Source organism: Eleutherodactylus coqui, chromosome 5 (assembly GCF_035609145.1).
Source record: "Eleutherodactylus coqui strain aEleCoq1 chromosome 5, aEleCoq1.hap1, whole genome shotgun sequence".
NCBI classification, from domain to species: Eukaryota; Metazoa; Chordata; class Amphibia; order Anura; family Eleutherodactylidae; genus Eleutherodactylus; species Eleutherodactylus coqui.
The window spans coordinates 139,010,572-139,035,711 of record NC_089841.1 but is presented as its reverse complement, the minus strand read 5'-3'; the positions used below and the strand labels follow the sequence as shown (position 1 = coordinate 139,035,711).

At 46.5% G+C, this 25,140-nt stretch overlaps 2 protein-coding genes across 2 annotated transcripts in view; one reads left to right on the top strand and one right to left on the bottom strand.

Annotated features, from left to right (window-relative positions):
* Window positions 1–13,384: 13,384 nt before the first annotated feature.
* Window positions 13,385–18,724, bottom strand: RPL6 (ribosomal protein L6). Its single transcript, XM_066603228.1, has 6 exons — window positions 18,393–18,724; window positions 18,206–18,307; window positions 17,939–18,082; window positions 15,323–15,371; window positions 14,947–15,131; window positions 13,385–13,572 (listed from the first exon to the last, which is right to left on the bottom strand). Exons 1-6 carry the CDS (start codon window positions 18,693–18,695, stop codon window positions 13,420–13,422), a joined length of 936 nt encoding a protein of 311 aa, XP_066459325.1. The 5' UTR covers window positions 18,696–18,724; the 3' UTR covers window positions 13,385–13,419.
* Window positions 18,725–19,840: 1,116 nt separating this feature from the next.
* PTPN11 (protein tyrosine phosphatase non-receptor type 11) overlaps window positions 19,841–25,140 on the top strand; it is a 59,459-nt gene continuing 54,159 nt past the window's right edge. Inside the window, exon 1 of the mRNA XM_066603226.1 lies at window positions 19,841–20,283. Coding sequence (XP_066459323.1) covers window positions 20,270–20,283 — 14 coding nt within the window. The 5' untranslated portion in view covers window positions 19,841–20,269. The remainder of the gene's footprint in view (window positions 20,284–25,140) is intronic.

Here is a 25,140-nt window from a genome sequence, read left to right as displayed (position 1 = left end):
TAATGTTTTTTTTGTACTGTACGTACAGAAATAATATAAATAACAAATAATATGGTTATGATGTTTCATGTTTTTTGGTTTTAATAATAAATAAAAAATGTTTTCTTTTATTTTGGGCATAAAATAAATAATAAACATGAATAAATATATAAAATATGAAAATTATTGATAAAAATATGATTTTTCTTTTTTTTCAAGTGTAAATAGTGAGGTGTTCCGGTTTTCAGAGAATTTTTTTTCGTCTTGCCTTTTGAAATCAGCATACTTTATTACATAAGTCCTGAAATGTGCCTTCCATTCAGACAAAAAAATGTCTCCGACACTACAGGCTACTATCGCCCATCTATGGGAACATTAAAAAAAATACCACCCCAACTATGCACAAGCACAGAGTCTGCACACAAGCATTGCCCAACTGCTTGCAGTGGAAATGCTGCCCTTCAGACGCCTTCTGCAACATGCTGCTTTTTGCTAATGCAATGCGTTTTCTTGTAAAAAACCTACTGCCTACAATAAAATCACGCACTTTTAGCGCGATAAGGTTAAGTCCTACCCAAAAAAATATGGCTGTGATATTTATGAATTGGCAATCAATACCACAACTCCTCCGATTTATAAATCCCGCCTCCACAATGTGCTGGCTGTTGATTAGTTCTTTGGTTGCTGCTCAGCTAATCACAGCCATCACATTGGTTCATCCAGCGCTACATTGGTTGGCTGAACAGCGCTCTAGAACCAATCAGAGCCATTACTTCCTGAAGGCGGGATTTATGAATCCCGCAACCAGGAATTGATCTTCTGTGGGCGAACGAGGACTGCAGGACACGTGGCTTATTTTCTAATGTTAAAGTAGCATCGCAGACGGCTGCGATTTTTCAAGCATGCTTGAAAAAGACTCCCTTGGAGTCGAAATGTTGCATGTAAACTATGGAGGAATAAAGAAACGTTTTATTTGCACCTTCTATGCTGTCACCCCTACCTATTTACTACAGCTCTTGTCTGTTGTGTGTGAAGTGTCTGTATAATGAGTTATAAATCCAGGGGTTAGATTGAATTCGGGTATGACCCAAAAACCACAAATAAAACCTACATAAAAGTATATTGGAGAGATTTCTACCTGTTTATTGTTTTGAATGCACTTCTTGTTTTGGCTGACAAATACTGCCATATGAATAGGGAGTATATCTACTGGAACCTGAGCAAGGCTCCCAGCTGGCTTTCACAATTGATAAGATATACAAGACCTCTTAACCCAGAAATGGAACGCTAACTTATAATTCAGAAAGGTGCTAAGAGCTGATATTTGTTCTTTTAGAGTTCTAGTTTTGAGGCCTTTATCAAGAATGCCCTGTAAAAATTCATGGATAAGGGGGATGCCTGTTCTTTGAAAGGATCTAGCCCGCATGGAGCAAAACTCCTAAAGGCCTTCAACTCCCTCAGATAAATCTCATAAGTGACTCATTTTCTGCTAGCAAGTAAAGTAGGCATTACAGGATCTGTTAACCCTTTGTTTTAATTCCAGTCTTTCAGAATACATACTGGAAATCCAAACTTGGGATTTTGGGGGTGGAAGACTGTACCCGGAAATAACAAATGCCCTCAGGTGGAAAGTATCCAGGGTTGGTCTACTGACAGTGCTTTCAGGCATGAGGACCAAGGTCTCCTGAACCAAAATGGAGCAATCAGAATGACCAAAGCTGTGTTGAGTCTAATCTTCATTACTGGAGATATTAAAAGTAGGAAGTGGGAACAGAACATCCCTCCCCCTTCCAGGACTGGGAGAAAAGCATCCAGACCCAGGGGGTGGAAAGCATAATTTCCTGGTATTCCAATTGTCTGTCAAACAAATCTAATATTTAACTCCCCACTTCTCTACTATTAGATTGAACGCCACTTGATTTAGGCACCGCTGATTGCTTCAGGCTGCATTCCCACGAACGTATATCGGCTCTGTTTTCACGCCGAGCCGATATACGTCGTCCACATCTGCAGGGGGAGGAGGATGGAAGAGCAAGGAGCAGGAACTGAGCTCCCGCGCCCTCTCCACCCCTCTGCACTATTTGCAATGGGGAGAGGCGGGACGGGGCTCATTCTCGGGATTTAGCCCTGCCCCCGTCCCGCCTCCTTTCATTGCAAATAGTGCAGAGGGGCGGAGAGGTGGCGGGAGCTCAGTTCCTGCTCCTGGCTCTTCCATTCTCCCCCCCCCCTGCAGATGAGGACGACGTATATCGGCTCGGCGTGAAAACCGAGCCGATATACATTCGTGTGAATGCACCCTCAGTCTGACACTGAACAGATAACCCATTACACGATTGTCACTTTCCCTGAAGTGGACTACCGCCAAGGAAAGGAGATGAGTTGTGGCCAGTAAAAAACATGATTGACTGTCATCTTGTTCCTCTCTATCTGTTGAGGTATGACAGTCGTTGTGTTGTCCATTTAGATTCTTACGTCCTTGTTCTTAAACAACTGGAATGCAAGACGTAATTAATCGCACCACTGACATGGCCTGTCTAATAGTACAAGAATGGTTTAGAAAATGGCTAATGATCTGGATCTCATTAGCGCTTGTTTTACTTGAGGGCAAAATGACATCCAAAAAATACATCTGGCCGAAGGTGTTATGTTGGACTTCATACTGTTTATTCTTCCAAGCTAGGTCTGTAATTGCCATAAAAATAATTCTGATGTCCTCTAGCAGTTGCATTTGACACTACCAGAAAGTTATCAAGATACGGGATAATTTGAAGGTTATTTTTACTGATGCGGGACACCATCTCTGCCACCATTTTGGTGAAGACGCTCAGAGAGTGAGAGATCAGAGACTAACCATAATTGCCTTGAAGAAATACTGTGACCAACTTACTTCTGATAGGCACGATTGATTGGAACATGACTGTACGTGCCTTCTAGATCTGTTGATGCTATCAGACATCGTGGATAAAGCTATTTAATAGCAGAAGCTAGAGACTCCATCTAGAAATGCTTGTAAGAAATGTAGCCTTTTTAAATTGATTATAAACCTGCAAGAACAGTTTAAAAAAATAATAAATAAATAAATTGGGGAATAAAACCCCTTTGTCCAACAACAAACAAACGTCATATTCCAAGGCCTCTTTCACTGGATCCTGAATCTGTAGAAATTCTTTTGAACTCGAGATGAAGACCCGTTCTTAGTGTATCAAGAACCCACGGCCTTGCCAGGATATTTTCCCAAGGTCAAACAGTGCTAGACATTATTCCCCACCACCACCATTGCTAGGGACCTTTTGCTCTTAGGGTCATTCTGTGGCTTGAATGAGAAGCCTCTAGCATTTCTTTAAAAACCTAGAGCTCATGGGATCTGTGGCTTTTTTATCTTTGTTCTTGAATGGTCATTTACAAAAACAAAAGGAATTAGCAGCTTTAGGCAGGATGGGAAAGCTTCTCTTCTGGTCAGAAGCCTTTTTAAGATCATTCAGGAGACCTGAACAGATGTTCACCTAAAAAAAAGGTATTACACACAGCCCTGTTTTTGGAGGCCAAATATCCCTTCCAAGGCTTAAGCCATAAGGCCCTGAAGCCAAGTTAGACAAAACTGCGGATCTATAAGATAGCCTTATTGTAGCCACAAACGCACCAGCTTAAAAAAAAAATTCCCATCGATCCTACAGAAGGAAGGCAAACTATGCTCCCTAGGGGTCTAGTCTCCGATATGCTCTTGTGGTTGTGCAAGCCAAACTTTCAAGGAACGAGCTACACATGTGGCAGTTACCTTATGTCGATGTCTCCCAGGCTGCCTTAAGGTAACCATCTGCTTTACAGTCTAATACGTCAGGAAGGCGCCCTATATCTTTATTTTTGGCACAGGAGCATCAATTTTAGATCTATCCCAACAAGCGGAATACTCTTCACTGAAGGGAGATTTTCTCTTAATTATTCTAGGAATAACAAATTTCCTATCATCTTGATTCTTCCATTCAGCCTTAATCAAGCTCTTGACATTCTTTTTTACAGGGAACAGCCAGAGTTCCAAAATTGTGGCGTTAGAAATGCCGCATTGGAACGCTGTCAAACACTGTGTGAGCAAGAGTGGCCTTATCTTCGCAGATATTCTGTCCAGCAGTGATAGATCCTCTCCAGGGGTGCAGTCATGAGCGAGGGTAAACATGCAACACCAATGGCAAAAAAAACACATTAGAAATCACATACCTTGCACCAAAATGAATTTGCCACATTTTGCGCTAAAAAACAATAAACCAAAACCTCCCCTCCCCCCCCCCCCCCCCACCCACTGTGAATTCCATGCAACACTGGCAGTGAGAGTTATGTTGGGTTTTGGAACAAACTTCGTACATTACATAAACCAACAGCAAAAGGTTAAAATCCATGGGTATGCTGGCTGGCGTACATGCCAGCTTAACCCTTTAGTGACAGAGCCTTTTTGCTTTTTTACATTTTCATTTCTTCCTTCTCCCTTTTAAAAAAAATCGTAACTCCTTAATTTATCCATCGACGTGGCTGTATGAGGAAATGTTTTTTTTTGCAGTTGTATTTTTCAATGGTGCTATTTAATGTACCACATAATGTACTAAAGAACTTCTGGTGCGCCATCTTCTGGTGCGTCCAGTTTCTACAAGGCACAAACAAAAATTACATGATAACTTTATTCTATGGGACAGTACGATTACTGCGATACCAAACGTATATTTTTTTTTGCTGTACCTTTTTTTTTTACTTAATTTTAAAATTTTGTCTCCATTTTGTACACACAATAACTTTATTTTTCTGTCAACATTGTTGTGCAAGGGCTCATTTTGCACAGTGCGACCTGTTATTTCTGTTGGTACCATTTTTGTTCACTATGAATTTTTTTTTATGTTCAAAAGTATTTTATTGAATTTTTACAACATATAACTTACAATATTGTCTGTCCGTGTTAAGCAGAATTGCAAGATTACGTTCCTAGTGGTTATTAGAGATGCAATATAAGCTAATATATATATATTTTACACTTCTGATCTTTTTCTTGTAAACATTAAATATCTCCTAAAATTTCGATAACATCCCCCTGCCTCATTTGTAGTTATAACAAACGTTGCTTCTGAATTCTAAACTTGTATATAACCAGCATTGGGACGTAATGACTGCCGATGCGCAATACTTTGAGTATAGTAGCGTGAAACTAAACAAGAATGGGTGTGAGAAAGGGATTAGGGAAGAGGGGGGAAGTCGAGATTGAGAAAGAAGAGAGAGAAAGGAAGGGGGAAAAAAAACGGGAATTTTTTCTTACCGATAATTCCCTTTCTGGAAGACATCATGACAGCATACGCTGGAGGTTGCTCACCTGCTGACCTGAAGGGACAGGAAGAGGCAGAGTATAAAAAGCACCTCCTCTCCACCAACACCAGTGCGTTCCAAATGACCACAGTGACCAGCTATTTAACCAGAAGGTGTGTTTTTATTGACATCACACACCTCAGAAAACAAAGTTAAAGCATACACATTACCTCATGTGTTGGACAAACTAGGGTAACCATGTTGGTAAGGGGGGGAAAAAAGCCCGTATGCTGTCATGATGTCTTCCAGAAAGGGAATTATCGGTAAGAAAAAATTCCCGTTTTCCCCATGACATCATGACAGCATACGCTGGAGGAATACCAAATAAGTGGCATGGGCTTTTTAGGGAGGGATTACGGCTTGGAGCACCTTCCTACCGAAGGATGCGTCCTGACTATATTTAAAGTCCAGCCTATAATGTTTGATGAAAGTATGGCCTGAAGTCCATGTGGCTGCGTTACAGATTTGCTCAATCGACGCGTGCGCTCTCTCCGCCCAAGAGGATGCCACCGCTCTCGTTGAGTGGGCCTTCAATCCTTCTGGAGGGGGGATGCCCTTGGCCTTGTAAGCCTCCTGGATGGCTCTCCTGAGTCACCTGGCGATCGCATCTTTAGAAGCGGCCTTTCCTTTGGCCTGCCCCTGAAATTGAACGAAAAGTTTGTCAGACTTCCTGAAACTTTCTGTTGCCTCGAGGTACGCTAGTACCGCTCTTTTGACGTCTATATTATGGAGCTTTTGTTCTTTTGCATTTTTGAAATTTTGGCAAAAGGCTGGAATAACTATTGGTTGGCCCCTGTGGAAATCTGACAATACTTTAGGCTGGAAGGATGGGTCTAAAGAAAAAACTATTTTGTCCGGGTGGATAGTCATATATGGGGCCCTTCGTGAGAGGGCCTGGATTTCCCCCACGCGTCTGGCTGACGTAACTGCCACAAGCAGGGCTACCTTGTATGTCAGCCAGGCGATGGATAGATCCGTAATCGGTTCAAATGGGGGGTCGCATAAGGCCTGAAGGACTATGGTTAGATCCCAGGGTGGTGCCGTGGCCCGTGTGAATGGATGTAATCTGCTCGCCCCTCTAAGAAATCTCCTAATCCACCTGTGCTCCGCCAGCGCGAGATCGAAGAATGCCCCCAAGGCCACAATTTGGACTTTGAGTGTATTCGGACTCAAACCTTTATCCAGGCCCGCCTGGAGAAAATCTAAGATTTTCCGGACGTCTGGCTGATCCAGCTGCTGGATGTCCTGGCCTAACCACTCCGAAAATTTTTTCCAGACTTTGGAGTAGATTTTGTGTGTCGAGGGTTTAAGGCTCTCGCTAATGGTGGAAATAACCTTAGGGGAAAGACCCTTTCCTAGGAACTTTACCCGCTCAAGCTCCAGGCCGTAAGCCTGAACTTGTGAACTTCCGGGTAAAGAAGAGGGCCCTGCGACAGTAGGTCCGGTCTTGTTGGAAGGTGGAAGGGCTCTCCCACTGACAGGGATCTCAGGAGGGGGAACCACGGTCTTTTGGGCCAATATGGTGCTACAAAAATTACTGTTAGGGTTGACTGCAGTAATTTCCTTAGCAGAAGCGGGATTAGTGGTAGAGGGGGAAAGGCATACGCTAGGTCCCAATCCCAGGGGTGAGAGAGAGCGTCCGTGCCCAAGGCCTGTTTCTCTGCGCCTCTGGAAAAGAAAAGCCGGCATTTGGTGTTTGCGCTTGACGCAAAGAGGTCTACTTCTGGTACCCCCCACTTCTCCACAAGAAGGCTGAACACCTCTGGATGGAGTTCCCACTCTCCTGGGTCCACTTTCCTTCTGCTTAAAAAGTCCGCGGCTGAGTTCTCGGCTCCTCTTATATGAAAGGCCGATAGGGACTTTGTTGTGCCTTCCGCCCATTGAAGGATCCGCCCCGCCAGTCGTTGTAGTGGAGGATTCCTGGTGGTACCCTGGTGGCGAATGAGTGATACTGTTGTCATATTGTCTGAGAAGATCCTCACATGTTTCGCCACTAATCGTGTTTGCAGGCTACGCAGGGATTTCCATACAGCTTTAAGTTCCCTAAAGTTCGATGAGCTAGCTTTCTCGTGAACGTCCCAGGCCCCCTGTACATAACCGCCTTCAAAGTGGGCCCCCCACCCTTTGGCGCTGGCATCGGTCGTGATTATTACGGCCGGGTCCAAATTCCAATCGGATGCCTGAGACAGGTTGTCCGACGACACCCACCAACGGAGTGAAGATCTGGCTTCCGCAGGAATAGGGATTGTCTGATCAAGCGAAGCCTGCAACTTGTCCCAATTCTGGAGAATTAGTGACTGGAGTCCGCGACTGTGGAATTGGGCCCAGGGGACCACGCCGATGCACGAAGTCATTAGTCCCAGGATCCGCATTGCGTCTCTTATCGTTACCCTATGTTTTTTATATAGGTTGGAACATTCCTCTATGATAAGATGTTTTCTTAGGGGAGGAAGGGACGAATTTTGTAGACTGGAATCCAGGATGACACCCAGGAATTTCTTCCTGGTTTCTGGCTCCATGTTGGATTTTGACTCGTTAACAATCCAGCCAAGCTCCTTAAATAATTGCAATGTGGACTCCAAGTGTGATCTCAGAGTAGACGGGGAATCTGCCACCAACAGGAAGTCGTCTAAGTAGGGGATGATCATGACACCCTGATTTCGTAAGAAGGCCACCATTTCCATCACGACCTTGGAAAAAATTCGCGGAGCCGAGGAGATTCCAAATGGTAGGCAGACAAACTGGAAGTGGCGGATTTCCCCCTCCACCCTCAGCGCAAACCTCAGGAATTTTTGTGAGTTGGCGTAAATAGGGATATGAAAATAGGCATCCTTGAGGTCTATTGTAGCCATTACGTTATCCCTGGCAATTAAAGGAGTTGCAGTTCTAATGGTTTCCATTTTGAATCTCCTATATTCAATGAATTTATTCAGTTGTTTTAAATTGATAATGGTGCGGTGGGAGCCGTCTGGTTTGGGAACCAGAAAGAGGGGGGAATAGAAGCCTTTTCCCTGTTCCTTCTTAGGGACTGGGATAATCGCGCCGAGACCCTGCAGGTTCCGTACGCCCTCCAACAGAGCCTGTTCTAGGCCTGGAGACTGGGTTGGGGTTATCATAAACCTGTCCGGGGGGCGGGATAGTAGCTCGATCCTGTACCCCTCCGCCACTAGGTGCAGTACCCACTCGTTAGTTGTAATATTACGCCAGCTATGGGAACAGCGAGCCAGTCTACCCCCTACCGGGCCCGAAAGTATGGGCTGAGGGACAAAAGTTAAAGTCTTACCCCTTCCGCCCTTTGGATAAGACCATCTTCCGGTCTTCCCCTTCCCGGCGTACGTAGACGAGGGATGAGGGGTGAAGGGTCTCTTGGGTGGTCTGGTGGCAGGCAGTCCGTGACTTTTGTCAGCTGCTTTCTCCAGCAGACGATCCAGGTCTGGTCCGAATATACGCCCGCCCCGGAACGGTAGGGTACATAGCCTATTTTTGGACGCTGCGTCCCCTGACCACTCTTTCACCCACACTGCCCTTCTGGCGGTGTTCGATAGGGCTGCCATGCGGGCTCCGAGGCGGACTGTTTCCATCGAGGCATCCGCCAGGAACCCTGTTGCCATTCGCAGCAGAGGGATGCCACTTGCGAACTCCTCCCTAGGGGCTTTTTGGTCGACTAGGGCTGCGAATTGGTCCAACCAGATTGCCATGGAACGAGCCACGGAAGTGGCCGCGATGTTAGCTTTCATGATGAGACCGGAGGTAGACCAGGCTTTACGCATGGATGTGTCCACCTTATGGTCCAACGGGTCCTTTAAGTGGGACGTATCCTCAAAGGGCAACCCAGACTTTCTGGATACCATGGCAATTGCAGTATCGACTTTAGGTATCTCATCCAAAAAGGACACTTTATCTCCCGGAAATAACAGGCGTTCTTTAAATTCCCTGGGGATTAGCGGAGCCTGATCCACGCTCTCCCACTCATTTAGAATCAGCTGCTTGAGTGTGGCGTTTACGGGGAATGAAGATTTTTGTTGCGGGAGTAACCCCGCGAACATATCCTCCTGGACTGTGCGGGGTTGCTGCACATCTTCCTCCACCTGCATGGTCCTGCGTACTGCTTTTAGCAGTTGATCCATGTCCGCGGTAGAGAAAAGATATTTCTTGTCCTCCTGCGTCACTTCCCCGTCAAAATCCACATCTTCCGCTATGTCGGAGTCAGACTCAGACACCGCCGGAACCGACCTGCGTGTAACCCCGGAAGGCCCAGGTTGGAGGTCCGAGAGGGAGGACTGCACTTCTTCTCGGACGACTGACCGAATTTCGGCCATAAGGGAAGTTTTTTCCTCCTGCATAATTTTTGCGGAGCAGGTAGCGCATAACGTTTTTGTGCAGGAGTCGTCGAGTTTGGTTAGACATACTGGACATTTTTTACTCCTGCGTCTAGCCTCCCTCGGTTTTTGAGTATCCCTGTCCTGTAAGACAAGGGAAACTCTGTTAGTCGGGAAGTGTATGTAGTGCAGGTGTAGGTTGGTCCACTGGACCACTTACAGTTAGGAGGGTCTCTGGGTCCTCTCTGGTCGACATCTTGCGCCTTGCAGGAACGCTTCCTGTGCTTAGGATCGTTCCTTAGCGTGGAGAAACACCACCAGCTGATGCAGGGGCAGCAGATTTTTGAATTTGGCGCCGGCCGCGCCAGGCCACGCCCTTTTTGCGGAGCGTCCGACGTCACCGCGCTGTATCCGAAACCACGCCCCCTGGAGCGCTCCTGTCGGCCCTGGACCCGGAGATGGCGGCCACAGTGGTGCCGGCAGCCCGTACTTGGACCCCGGCCCACCGGAGATGGCGGCCGCCGCCCGAAATGACGGCCGCAGTGGTGCCGGCAACCCGTACTTGGGCCCCGGCCCACGCAGTCCCCGGAAAGCTCCCAGATGGGGTCCTTCCCACTGGGTTTGCCGGGGCTGCCCGAAAAAACCACGCTGCCGCTTCGCCGGTAAGTCCTCCTCCGGCATGGGACAGCGTTGCTGGAGCTCTGCCGTTGCTGTCCTGAAGGGACAGGAAAAACACTGGTGTTGGTGGAGGGGAGGTGCTTTTTATACTCTGCCTCTTCCTGTCCCTTCAGGTCAGCAGGTGAGCAACCTCCAGCGTATGCTATCATGATGTCATGGGGAAAAGCGGGATTAGAAGTAAGGAAGTAGAGAAAGAGAGCCTCATGTTACCTCTAGCCTCTGTACGCTCGCCAAGTCCAGGGCTTGTTATCGATTGGGAAGCTCGCCCCTCTGTAGCCACCCGTCAAAGTCTGTTGACTTACAGAAGGTCATGAATTTTTTTTGAGACAGGTTGACAAAAAAAAATAAATAAAAATAAAAACACATTTCCAGCGTGTTTTTTTTTCTCCCCCGGACGACGTTCACCCTGCAGGGTAAATAATGCGGTACTTTGATAGATCAGACTTCTACTGATGTGGCAATACCAAATACGTATCTTGCTTTATTATTTAGATTCTTTTATTGTAAATATGGCAAAGGGTTTTTTTTTTTTAACTTTTACTAATTTAAAAAAAAAAAGTAGTAAAACTTTGTTTTTACTTTTACATTTTCTTTAAGTCCCCGGTGGGGAAGGGGGATTACAACTAGCAATGCTTTGATCGCTTCTGCAGTATGCATTACAATATTGCATTCTGCCAAGACAGCCCTGGGAGACTTTCAGAAGGCCCTCGGCTGCCATGACACCTGCACGGCTCTCCCGATCTAATCATGGGAAAAGAGGGCGTACTGGACCCCCTCACATTGGTCGTGGGATTTAAATGCCGCTGTTAGACTTCACAGCGGCATGTAAAGGGTTAACAGTCCCGATTGGCCGCATGGTGTGTCGGGGCTGTTGCCTGCAGGTGTCAGGATGTAAAAACACTATAGGGCCATCACTAAGGGGGTTAAAGCAATTTTCTCATGACTGTAAGCCAGTCACTGGCCACAGCAGTGATCTTCTATAGGCAGTGATTGGCTACAGCAGTCACATGCCCTGGTCAACAGCAACCAGGAAGCAAAAAGGGACTTTGAAGCAATTTTAGGTAGTGGGAAAACCTCTTTAAACAATCCAGGGTGAATCTGCTCAATTTTAGGTGTATTGAAAGCCTGAAATGCAACATAGGGTTGTCAGCCATGATAGGTCAGAGGACATTAGTAGATTTCTGACTCCTTATCTAGTTATTCCTTCTTGGGGAGCCACCCAGACATTTGAGGACTTTAGTAGGACTGTCCACTTGGTACTTCAGTATAAGGCTTCTTTCACACGAGCGTATAAATCGGCCCGCTGATACACACCGTGATCTGATGCGTTGGATTCCAACGCATCAGATCACGTGGCAGTATTCCCGTGGCGTAAAAATGCCCGGCTGGCCATTATAGCACCGGGTGTTTTCACGTCGGGCCCAAAAGATAGTCCTGGAACTATCTTTTGCACCGGAATAAGACAGCCGCTGCATGGGCTTCTATGACAGCAGCTGAAGGGAGGGAGTTTAGCAGCGTGGCTGCTAAATTCCCTCCCTCTTCTCCAGCTGATTGCAATGGGAGTGGGTGGAGCTAAGTGGCACTCCAGCTCCTCCTATTGCTGGCTGGGGACCAGGGGCAGGACGGGGGTGGAACTAAGCTTCCGCCTATTGTCCACAGCCAGCAATGGGAGGAGTTGGTGCATAGTTCTGCTCCCATCCCCTCCCATTGCAAAGAGCGAGCAGGAAGGAGCGCAGAGGAGAGCGAGGGAGGGGAAAGGGGCAATTTATGGCGGCTTCGGCACAAATGGGCCGGGGCTTATGCAGTCTGCACAAACGTTTGATTTCAGTGCCCGTTCATCAGTTTTTAACTCCCCACATTGTAGCGTATATCGGCCGGCCCTGAAAATGGTGGCCGATATACGCTCGTGGGAACAAAGCCTAAGACTGTATTCCGGCCACCGCTAGGGCCTAGTAGATGTACTAAGATGGTAGACCTGAGAGGGCCATTGTTAGAACCCTGGCTGCAAGAGCAACCCACTGTCACCTTGCAGAAGTGGATAGTAGAAATCCCTAAGGTACTTTGACACCAAGATTCATAGAAATCTCACAATCTAAGGGTGTTAAAATGACTGATAGAGCTTTGCATTTCCTGCCATTACAACAGATCTTAACTGGCAGTCACTGCTGGCCACCCATGTGATCACCATTACATAAATGCATGGCATTTTGCAGGAACTACTTTCCACTGAGGACATACATCGATTAGGAACAGGTTCAAGCAGCACCATGTCTTAGTCCAATACATAGTCTATCTATCAGGTTTTAAAAATGTGTGTCCTTTAGCCCTTTCCAATCCATTTGATTTTTCTCATCCATTCTCCCCAGCTCCAAATAAATTGGAGGTGGGGAGAATGGATGAGAAAAAAAAATAAAATTCTTCCTTCACCCTCCTGATCTGAAAGAGTACAGGAGGATGCTGGTGGTCACCTTACCGTCAGGGGAATGCAGAAGTATTACTTCCGCATTCTCCCTTCAGCCTCCCAGCCCGGCGATCATGTAACAGCGAGGGTCAGGTGACAACCGGTCACATGATCGCCGGGCGGAATCTCCGTGCATTACATAGCGCTATGTAATGTGTAAAGGAGAAGGCAGAAAGGGTTAAAAACCCTTTCTGCCTTCTCCTCAAGGGTCCTTGATGAGGACCAGTGCAGGAGTGTATCTGCACCCGATGTGTCTGGTGATCGGGTGCAAATGCACCCCTGCACTGCAGTGTCGGGCCTGTCCCGACATCAGAGCTGTGGAGCAAAATGATGAGGTCGAGGCAGGCCCGACATGGGATTGGAAAGGTTGATGCAAAGTGTGATTACACTTCAATACTGCAAATTACTGCTAATATCTATTCAATAATGTGTTTCAATAATGATAGCCTTGTTTCTTACGAGTTATTTTCTAGTACAGGACTACCTTCTTCTGCTGTTAAGATTTGCTATTAGCAATCACAGCAATGCAAGGGGGAAAAAAAAAAAAATCTTCCATAATCTAAAATGGAGTTTTAAAAAAAAAACAAAAAAACACACAACTCAGGTAGAAGATTTACACACTTTTAATAACTCTGATGATTCTTAGAAAACCAGTTTGTGTGGATACATTCCATTTGACAGAGAAAACACAGATCGCAGGTATCCACGAAGTTGGGGCTCTTTTTTGATGACAGGCAGGAGTTGAGAGTCAACAAACTTCTGGTCTGCTTTGCGCTGTTGTGTAACTGTATATTTCTAGGGAACAAATGATACAAGCGTCACATACTATTCAGAAAGCATCCATGTAATCTGCACACTCATTAATTTACAGATTAGATTAACAATTATGAATTTTCTTTATAACCCCTTGAAGAGTGATGCTACATAAATAAGTTTCTCTCAACATATGCTGCAGACAAATAGGATTTTCTGGTTTAACTTCCATCATTTTAGGATATATTCTACAGAAGTTGCTCTGTGATGTTAAATACTCTTATTTAAAAAATAAATAAAGTCAGACACGCTTTGAAATGCCAAAGCATTTGAGTGGTTTTCATCTAGAGATAGGCCCCCTGCACATGGGCGGAAATTCCGGGATTGCCCGCTGAATTTCCGCCAGTGCCCGCTGTCATAGGATTGCATTAAATAACGCAATCCTATGCACACAGCCGCGATTTGTTTTCATGCGGACAAACCGTAGCCGTGCGCATAGGATCGCATTATCTAATTTGTCCGCGTGAAAACAATTTGCAGCATGTTCTATTTCTGTGCGGGTCTCACAGAGTAGTGATGGGCCGGCTCCACTCTGCGCATGGGCGGCAGCCAGTACATACTGCAGAGAGAATGCTGGGAGCGGGTGACCCACAGGTCTCTGCAGGAGCATAGATCCACATCCCGCTGCGAGAATTCTTGCAGTGGGAGTCAACCCAGCCATCTGCAGGCGGCCTTACACAAGTCTCTCAACTTCTGCATTAAAAAACAAAACAAACAACTCCAAGTTTGGTTACTAGAAGTCTTTACATTCCTTGGAAATCAATAGCATGTTACATGTGTGGCGCTACATTTCCATTAATAGAAAGCCAAGTGGTGCCCTTTTCTTCTGATAATGGTGGACCAAGCCTTTTGATCTTGATATTTTAAAACATATTAATTGGATTTCCTCTTTACACAGGAAGTTATCCTAAATAAGAAAACTTTACGCAGATGAAGGTCTAAAAGAACCATTGAAGGACTTTGTGTTCTTAACAGTCCTTAAAGGGGTTGTCTAATTTGAAACTATTGCTGGCTTATCCAGCTTTCTATTACAGGCAAAGTTCCCATTCACTTTATTAGTAACTTTGCCTGCAGTACCAAGCTTGGCCACTGCAGTGAGAATGGAGCCATATGCCTTCTATGGAAATCAGTTCAGTGCACAAACATACTGATCAGTAGGGGTCTCAGGCATCAAACCCCTGAGGAACTACTATTGATAGCCTATCCTGAAGATATGTCCGTCAATAGTTTACAACAGGACATTTTAAACACCCTTCAAACAAACTATATGTACCAGCCTCGAAGGTTAACAATCACTATACTATACATACATGACTGCAAAGAAATCTTTGACCTCTTCAGCAGGCAACTACTTACCTCCTTCTCTGTGTCAAAGATCTCTCCCTCCTGGTGTTTAGGTTTATGCAGCCTCTTCTTCTTGAAGTAAGGGTCGCTTAAGTGTTTTGGAATCTTGACTTTGGACACATCGACTTTGGTGGATGTGGCAATGACAAATTTCTGGTGAGCTCTTCTAAGAGGAACTCTGTTGATGACCAGAGGACCTAATTCACGAAAAGGGGAAAAAAAAAAAAAATCTATAAAGTTTGAAATGCAAACGAACTATGAATATTTGAGAGATTGATCTCATTTTTAATCATTTTAAAGAGCATGTAGGACATAACGTTCTATCTTATCTCACATTACCACATTTAGCTCTAGATCTAAAAATCAAGCTGTACAGTGTGACGCTTACCTGTTACCAACAGGAGACCAGTCGGAAGTTGCTTCAGGAAAACAACGCGCTGCAAAAAATTAAAATATACATATTAAAACCTTTAAAATCAAGACGCATCTTAAAATTATGACCCTTTATAAATTATATATGAAACAGATGCTAAACGAGTGTCAAAAGAACTAAACTCAGCTTTAAAGAACAAGACCACTCTGCTCAATACAGATAAGACTCATAACATTGCTACACTATAACAAGACATACGTTACATGTAGGAATGAGATCTTTAAGTCTGTTAGCATGAACCTCCAACACCCCTCCTTCCTTCCAGGCACCAGACATGGCATATCTTCCCAACTACATTTCTATAGCTTTGCAACTATGGAATTGAGGAAGCATTTTCCCCATCACCAACAGCAGGAAATAAGGGACATAATCAGCGGTTTCTAATCATTTTGCCCAATGTTGAGAGATCGCTCCTTTCAGAGTGCGGTGCCCATTTTCCAGCCATTAGATGGTTCTGCCGTCCTGAGCTCGCCTAAAGACACCAGCATTACGGTTTGACAAGCGTACGGACCCAGTCAAACTCCCTACCCGCCACATCCGAGTAATGCATGGATGGAGGAGTCTCTAAAGACTGCGGTGAAGGGTTGTCTCAGCAGTTTCTTCCCACTGTTATGATGGGTCAATTTAGACAGTATAAGAGGTGCGTGGCCAACAGTTTTATATGGACTACAGCAACGGATAAAAACCACTTGTGAAGTTATACCGCAGCTAGAACCTGGGCTGAAACGAACAACTATTGGCTCAGCAGAACAAGTCTGGGACCACTCCCCGAATATGTGCCAATTCTAAGTCAAGGTGATTAGCAGCAAACATGCTCTTCGCTCCAAATACCAGCTTATCAGACATTCTGCCTATGGATCAGCACAACATTATGCAAGTACGCCCTCAGATGTAGATGGACTGTTAGGCTTCTCAATGTCATTAGTGGAGTATGAAAGTCAGCTTTGTTACCCGAATCTCCATCAGACTGAGAACTACTAACAAGACAGCAGGCCATTGGTTGATTACAAGTCAAAATTAGGCCTACAGTGAAGGGTTGCATGCGTTATACAATTCCTTCATACTGCTACAACCCAAAACGCATGTTCTACCGTTGCCACGTTAGAGAACTGTTCTAGAAGCAACGTGCCAAGCACCAAGTTATATTTACAGTTTACATTGAGCACAAGTCTGCCCATATGTCTGTAAGTTGAATGTTGTGTACAAAGCATTCTAGCCATCTGTTGGTAGTGAAGATTCGTGTCACACTGTAAGCCTATACAGGGGCATGCGTCACCCAAAGGGTCCCACTGTAAAGTATATACACAGTACGCTGCAAGGTGCAGTCCGCTTTGCTTTCCTATACAGCTGCAAAAAACCCAAAAAAACTAAGCTGAGGTTTGCCATTCTGAAGGAAGACAAGGGTGAAAGCCTAATACTTCATTTACATGGGACTGTTGGGTAAAGGACTGGATGAGCCCAGACGTCACGACTAAGGTAGTTAGCGCTGGTACGGAGCATTTTGACAGGTAGATCACTGCTGGCTTCTCGATCAGCACTTCACATTCTATGAAGCGGGAAGCGTTACACGCAGCAAGAAGTCGGCGATAACGAGAAGTAAGCGAATAGTAAGCAAGGTTTTTGATTTTAGACTTCATTATTGCACATTTTTGTTCGCTTCTACAAGTTTTGCAGGGTACTCGTCCCGTGTAAATAGGTTTTAGTGTATACATACAGAGCTTTTTCCCAGCATATACATTAAGTGCAGCACTGAGCTCCTAGCCCAAGAGCCCCGTCAAACAAAAACCTACTTTTTAAGCGTTTATAAACACCTGTAAAAGGTCATGAAATTGAAGCATTTCTGATGCTGCTTTTTAATGCAAAACATGTATCTCTTGGGGTTTTTCAGCTCCTTTAGAGAAGCCTATGGGAAAGAATGATCTACCCAGAGCATGGTGCATCGTGACGAAGATCAAAACAGATACCATGAAAAATGTAGCTTTTAGCAACAAAAGCCCAACATTCAAATATTTCACTTTTGAGGACAATTTCCACATAGGGTCACGTCAGTAGTATAACCTTTTCCCCACAAAGGGTAAATCAAGACAGTTTTTAAAAGAGGTACCACAATGATCTTATCACCTATCCATAGGAGAGGCTATAAAAAAAAAAAAAAAAAAAAAGGCTGGCCACCAAGACCCCATCGATCCCAAAAATGGGAGTGTGTCCCCCTCAGGTTTGCGATGTGGAGAAAGAAAAAATGGAGCAGCAGTTGAGCATGCATGGCTCCACTCTTCATTTCAATGGGGCGGAGTACAAGCACTTGGCTATCTCCAGCAGTCCCAGTACAGACGAATGGAGCGGCACAGCACATGTGCAGCCATCAGTCCATTCAATCTCCTCTATGCAGGGTGTACAGTGGACCCACAATAAGAACCCCCACTGATCAGACTTACCACCTATCCTATGGCTAGGTGATGAAGTCAATCGTAGTACAGCCCCTTTAACGTCAATGGTCCTCTTCAGATATCCCAATGTGAATTTTGCAGTTCCTACAGCTTTCTATCAGTTCATACGCAAGAAGTGACTTACCTTTCCCCTGTGACGTCCATTAAGAAGAATCAGCACGGTTCCAGGAGTGATGCTGGAGCGCAGATTACGCTTGTGCAGGCTGAAGGGTTTCTTGCCGTGGTTCAGAAGCTTACGGGGAACATCTTCTGTTGGATAATATCGTGGCTGGAAGAATAAATAAGTGAATCAGACACCACATAAAGCCAAATCATCTTGTCAATCAGATCCGCCATAGCTTATGACCCTCCATGTCACAGACTGCAGACAGGGACCAGTATTAACGCTCACCATTTTGCGCAGTTTAACCACACGTGTTCCGCCATTCTTATCTCCCCCGACTGTCTTACTCATGGTAGTTCTGGGCTTTACCCGCTTCTTTTTCTTCTCAATCTAAATAAGTTGAAACAATCAATATAACATCAGGAAAAAAAAAAATAAGATTGCATAACAAGGCAGCATTAGCACAACTGCTTACCTTAGTTACAGGGGCCTTGTACTTGCGCTTGTACATTGCTTTCCTTGAAAACATTGCAGATCGGGAATATTTCCCAATTCCACGTGCCAGTGTGGGGTTACGACTGGCATGATGCTTCTTGACCTTCTTTGCGTCCTTCGCGTCTTTCTTCGAGACCGTCTTCACAGCCTTCTTCTCAACCTTTTTCTCGGCCTTCTTCTCAACCTTTTTTTCGGTCTTTTTCTCGGCCTTTTTTTCGGTCTTTTTCTCGGCCTTTTTTTCGGTCTTCTTCACAACCTTCTTCTCAGCCGGCTCTCCTGCCATCTGGAATAAGTAGATCAGTTAGAAACTATGGCAGAAGATAAAAGTGATGCATATCTAGCGCTAGCCACAGACCAAAGGTCAGCAAAGCACACCAAGATACACCTGCTCTGCCAATAAGAAGGCCACCTTCCTCATAACTTACTGTATCTTAAAAACTCCATTCACTACCACAGGACTGAGGGAGACTCTGGGTGCATTGGTCATGTGATCCCAGCAGTCGGACCCTCAGTGACTGGGTGATACATTTTTGGTGGGATAGACCCTATAAAGACATCACTGTAGTGCTTGCAGGGGCGGTCATGGAGCCGCAGCGCTCCTGTGTGCCCCCTCCATTCACCTGAGTGACCCCTATTCTGCAGGCAGGTCATCAGTAGTCAGAGTCCTGGACAGTCCCTTAAAGTTTGGATTTGACTATTGGTTTAGACCAGCGTTTCCCCATCTCCAGTCCTCGGGGACCCTCAACAGATCATGTCTTGGGGATCTCCTATGGTAAGTACACCTGTGGCAATGTCTGAGGCACTGACAATGATTACATCACCTGTGCAACACTGAGGAAATCCTGAAAACCTCACCTGTTGGGGGTCCCTGAGGACTGAAATTGGGGGAGCACCGGCTTAGGCCTGCAACCATCAGCTTCTCACGGCCGCCACTGACTGGCAACATGCAGACGCCGCCAATAAACTGCATAGCCGCCTTCTATACAAACGCCGAGTTTATCGCTGCGCCCGGCCTACTCAGCAGCGCGCTCAGCTACATCTGCCCGCGGTCGGCAGGAGCGCTCGTTAGGAGTGACGCGCCCCGCAGGACAGCAGTAACACAAGACCAGCCTCCACTGCAGAGCGCGGACCGGGCGCCATGTCCACCGACACTATAATCCCATAACTGACCGCAAGCACCACAATATCACCGCCGGAACATCGGCCAAGCCCCGTCTAACAGCCCTCCGTAACCCAGGAGTGTGAGAGGCGCCTCTCGGGGCAGGATTACATCGGATTACCCGGCCAGGGCCCACCGCTGACTAAATGAGATCCGCCATTCTTACCTTGGCTGAAAGGAAAAAGGATTAACATCCGGGTAATTCTCATATAAAAAGCCGCCGTGCTACGTCACTTCCGCCGCACGGACTTCTGGGAGATGTAGTTCTGACTCGCAGACACGGCTTGCCGCCCGTCTTTGACGTCACGTTATCGCGACGGCGCCGGTGAAATCAGTTCCTTTCGTCGATAGAGTTGGGGAAATGCTCCGGTAGAGCCGAGTCCCCGCTGTAACCGGGAGGAGACGAGAGAACGGATGTCCGGTTCTTGGTTTTTCGTGCATGCGGGCAGTTTACGCTGCTTGTAGAAGTTTGGCCCCGGCCGGTCTTCTATAGAGCGACTCCGTATAGCAGCGTCCGCCACTTACTATTACTTCGGGCGTTCAGAGAAAGTTACCGGAGGACTGTGTCGTGGCGCGATCTGATGACGTCATTGGTGGCCGCCCGGGTGGTGGAGCTGCTGCTGGTCCTGCTGGAGGCCTTCATCTGATTCCTCCCGATCAGTGTGTGCGCTGCTAGGAGCCGCAGCGGAGCCCGTACAATGACATCCAGGAGGTGAGGCTGCAGGGAGCCCCATCGCTGCTCGGTGTCCTCCTCCAGAGGACGGGGCTGCTGCCAGCTCGGGGGGGTCCTGCCTGACAGCCTGGTTGCTAAGGAGACCTTGCCTGACAACTGCAGGGGTTGTCAGATGTCCATAGCAACCAGTCTGTGCCAGATTGCTCATGTCTTTTACAGGAGGGTGCAGAGTCTGGACAGCATGCAGAGTCCATTCATGGTCACCAAGGCTGTGAAGAAACAGTGATTAGATGATGAGCGTTGTTAGAGGGGTTCTCCACCCAATGCTTTATCACCCATCCATAGCTGAAAACTGATTGGTCAATGGTGGTCTGACTGCTGGGACCCCCGGGGATCCTGATAACAGTGGTCCCCTTAGTGAATGAGGCGCACATGCATGACCAGCGCTTCGTTAAAGAGGTTGTAGCAAGATTACAAGATATTCCCTGTCCATGGGATACCCTGCTAATCGGTGGGGGTCTCGCTGCTGAGACCCCCACAATCTGGAGAACGGGACTCCTTGCAGCAGGCACTTTGAGGAAGAGACTGGATGCACGCCAGTCGCACGAACGCTTCAGTCACTTTCAATGGGACTGCAGACATTGCAGAGCAGCAAGAATTAAGATAAATGGCGCGCTGATGGTGTACGCCCGGCACGCACTCCATCTGTTATGGACGTCTGCAAACAAGCCCCTAAACTGGTGGATCAACGACTGCAAGTACCCCCGCTGTCCCAAAACTGGGGGGTCCCCATAACTGTCTTTGTAGACGGTGAATGAAGAGGTGGTCACGCATGTATAATGCCGCTCAGTTCGCTGTCTATGGAGATGGTTGGGCAATGCACTTGACCATCCCCATCGTCCCATAGAACTGAAATGATCTCTGGTTGTACATGCACTCCCCCTATTTACTCACAGAGGGGGCACCGGCTGCACTATTCTCATGATCCCTGGTGCTTCCAGCTTTCGGACCCCCGTTGGTCTGTCATATTAGCTATCCTGTGGATGGGTAATGATCTTGCTGGGGTAACCGCTCTAACTAGTTGGTGCACTAATATATGTAAAGTGTTCTGTGCTTGCAACCATCCAACTTTCTCATTAATTTCCAGACTATTATTGTGGTGTTAACCCTTAAAGGGAACCTACCAGCATGGACCTGAGGCCAGTACGGACGTTGCAGACGTCTTAGGGAGTGTTCACACAGTGTTATTGTACACGCTGTAAGACTCCGCTCAGGGGTTCCATGATGGCTGATGAAAACAGCGCCGTGACGGAATCCCCGAACGGAAGGAAACGGGGCCATTGACTTCTATTGTGAAGTGCCGTGTTTATACGTGTAGAAGTCACCTTTAATCAGTCTTTTAAACAATTATCTGGGCAACTATCAGCCTGAGTAAAATACCCTTAGACTGCGCTTTCTATATACAGTGATATGTAGAAGCTGCAGAAGACAAACTGCAGAATTTTTAATTGAAACCAAGTTCAAAAACCGTCGTCAGCCCAAAATACACGAATTTAAGTGAAAAAACGTTGCTGCCTAGAGATGTCCATAGTCTTTTTAAAGAGGTATTTTGGGACAATTTGAACTTTTGATGTTGATGACTGATTTTCCTCAGTCATACCAGAGCATTGGCTGAGGTCCCATCAGCTGGACCGGCCGGTCCTGCAGAGAGGTGGCTGCTGGGATGAAGTGTAACTGTGAGGCTCTGGGTTTCGGTCTGTACTTTCCTGTCTGTGGTCAGTTTACTATGAGTTCTGCTCTTACTTCTCGTTGTGCCTGTAGAGAGGAAGTGGCTGCCTAACTGGGCGAATACGAGGCATAGAAACCGAGCAGAGACCTACTGTTCCTGTTTAGGATCCTATATGTGGCCACTTTTGTGATCGGTGCCACCCAGGTCCTGAATACAATACTTCTAGAAATCTATGGAGGCTTATGTTACCTCTGTGTCTCCCGTTTTATTACAGATTTCAGTTTTTCTCATAGGTATTGCGCATAGTTTGGTATACAGCATCACATGAAGGTGCTATATGGCGGCTCACTGACCTATAACCAGCCTTTTGGCTTCTGTATGAAATGGGATGCCATTAGAGTTAGGTCTTATGTTCACGGGCGGATCGGCTTCCGCATGCGAGAGCCCGCAGTGGAATCCGACCCTGTCTGCGGCCGAGGATTGCGGGTCTTCTACTTGCCCATCCGGCAAGTAGAAGTGTGTGGAAGCGCTGTCCGGCATGCCGCCACGCATACACAGATTTTTTTTTTTTTAGGGCTCATGTCCACGGGCAAAATAAGAATTAAACTCTTCTTCTGCCCGCGGATCCGCACCCCATAGGGATGCATTGACCACCCGCGGGGTAGATAAATACCCGCGGATGGTCAATAAAAGGGATTTTAAAAAAAATGGAGCATGAAAAAATCTGGGCCATGCTCCATTTTCGTGCGGGTCTCCCGCGGGGACGGCTCCCGCGGGCTTCTATTGAAGCCTATGGAAGCCGTCCGGGTCCGCGGGAGACCTAAAATAGGAATTTAAAAGAATTTACCCATCCGGCGCGGGCGGGGAAGGTCTTCTCTTCCTCACGGCCAGATCTTTCTTGCTTCGGCTCGGCGGATGTGCCCGGCGCATGCGCGCGGCACGTCGGCGACGTGCCGCCGGTGTGACGAATTCATCCGCCGGCCGTAAAAGAAGATCCGGCCGCGAGGAAGAGAAGGCTTTCCCCGCCCGCGCCGGATGAGTAAATTCTTTTAAATTCCTATTTTTAGCGCTCATGTCCGCGGGGCAGGAGGGACCCGCTGCAGATTCTCCATGTAGAATCTGCAGCGGATCTGATTTTCCCCGTGGACATGAGGCCTTAAACTCCTGCCTTCCCGCTGACATCCGCAATTCTATTGCAGTCGGGCTGCGGATTGGACGGCTTCCTTTGACTTCATCTGTATGAGATTCACAGTAAAATGGAGCATGCTGCGATATTTATTTATTTTTCTGGACCAAAAGGTCCGTGAATCAAATCCACTTGCTTTATTTCATTTGCACATGCCCCTGCTTTCATATTGGTGGCTTGATTTGCGAATCTTCCACGCGGGTACCCTGCACGGATTCTGTAAATCAAACCTACCTGTGGACATTGGGCCTAACCGGGAAAGGAATTTCCAAAGTTTAGACTTGTGCAGACTGCCATGTTTCCGATCTGTGCATATAAAAATCACAGGTCCAGAGGACTAGTTTCAGCTCCTCATGAGCCTTGATCACCTTGAGGGGTGATCAAGGCTCATGAGGAGCTGAAACTAGTCCTCTGGACCTGTGATTTTTATATGCACAGATTACAATAAAAGGAGTTTTTATTCACGGCACTTCAAGTTCCCACCTGTTTGATTCTGCTTTACGTATAAATACCACCGGATCGAGTGGTTAATGAAGTATGTGAGTATACTTCTACATGTGAAATATATGCTGCAAGCTGAAGTGGATAAGACGAGGTGTGACTTTTTTGGCTGCTTTACAAATCATGTTTCCGATCCCATAACTTGCTATAGTTTGTGTTCTAGTCCAAGGCATGCCTCCTTCTGACTTCTGTGCTAGTTGTTTTTTTTTTCTCTCTCTGTGACTTGAATGAGCGAGTCTCATCCGCAGACTGGACCAGAATAGTGCGCACTGAATTTATTTTTTCTACGTGTGGACCGTGTAAAAAAATAAATAAATGGCTGATGTGAATTTGGCACACTGACTACTACGGGTCCATGTGGCATCTGAGCCTGGTCCATTGTAGACTCAGACAGCACATATACTGAAAATGTACATGTGTGCTTTAGGTCAGTAACATCATAGGAGTTGTCACTGGGGCGGATCCCTTAGAACATGTTCACATGGCCTATATTATCTGTCAGATCTAGGGGAGCAGCAGTTAAACCAGAACTGCCCAATCCAGCATATGATTATAATGTGGTCTGTCCATCTACCGTTACACCCGCCGGGTTTTACCTGGATTAAATAGCGCTGTATGCGGTGCTATATCATCCTGATTTTAATAGCATTCTGTTAGGCCTCATGTCCACGGGGAAAATCAGGCCCGCTCCGGATTCTCCATGGAGAATCCATAGCGGGTCCCTCCTGCCCAGCGGACATGAGCGCTTAAAATAGGAATTTAAAAGAATTAACTCACCCGCAGCGGGCCGGGAAGGTCTTCTCTTCCTCACGGCCGGATCTTCTTTTTCGGCCGGCGGATGAACTTGGCACGTCGCTGGCACGTCGTCGGCATGCCATGCGCCGGGCACATCCGCCGAGCTGAAGCAAATTCCTATTTTAGGTCTCCCGTGGATCTGGACGGCTTCCATAGGCTTCAATAGAAGCGGGAGACCCGCACGAAAATGGAGCATGGTCCAGATTTTTTTCATGCTCCATTTAAAAAAAAATCCCTTTTATTGACCATCCGCTGGTCTTTATCTACCCGCGGGTGGTCAATGCATCCCTATGGGGTGCGGATCCGCGGGCAGGAGAAGAGTTAAAATCCGCCTCAGATTTTAATTCTTCTTTTGCCCGTGGACATGAGGCCTTACACGGCCTCCAAGAGAAACCTTAAATGCAGATGGGAACGAGTCCTTAAACTTTTTATTTAATCAGTTTTTTTTAAGCCTTAGGGCCCGTGTTATTTCGTACCCAACCCAGTGGTCGCAGCGGTCAAATGCCGTACGTGGGCCTCATTCACATCTTGTATTTTAGCATATCCACCAGTAAGCTCGTGCCTTGTCCGGAGGGCTGTGACTGATGTAGACAGTGAGGCTTTTTTGTTTGTTTTTAATACTGGCTACCTCTATATGGAATAACGCAGTCTACTAAACTATTCCATCTTATGTATTTCTCCGGAT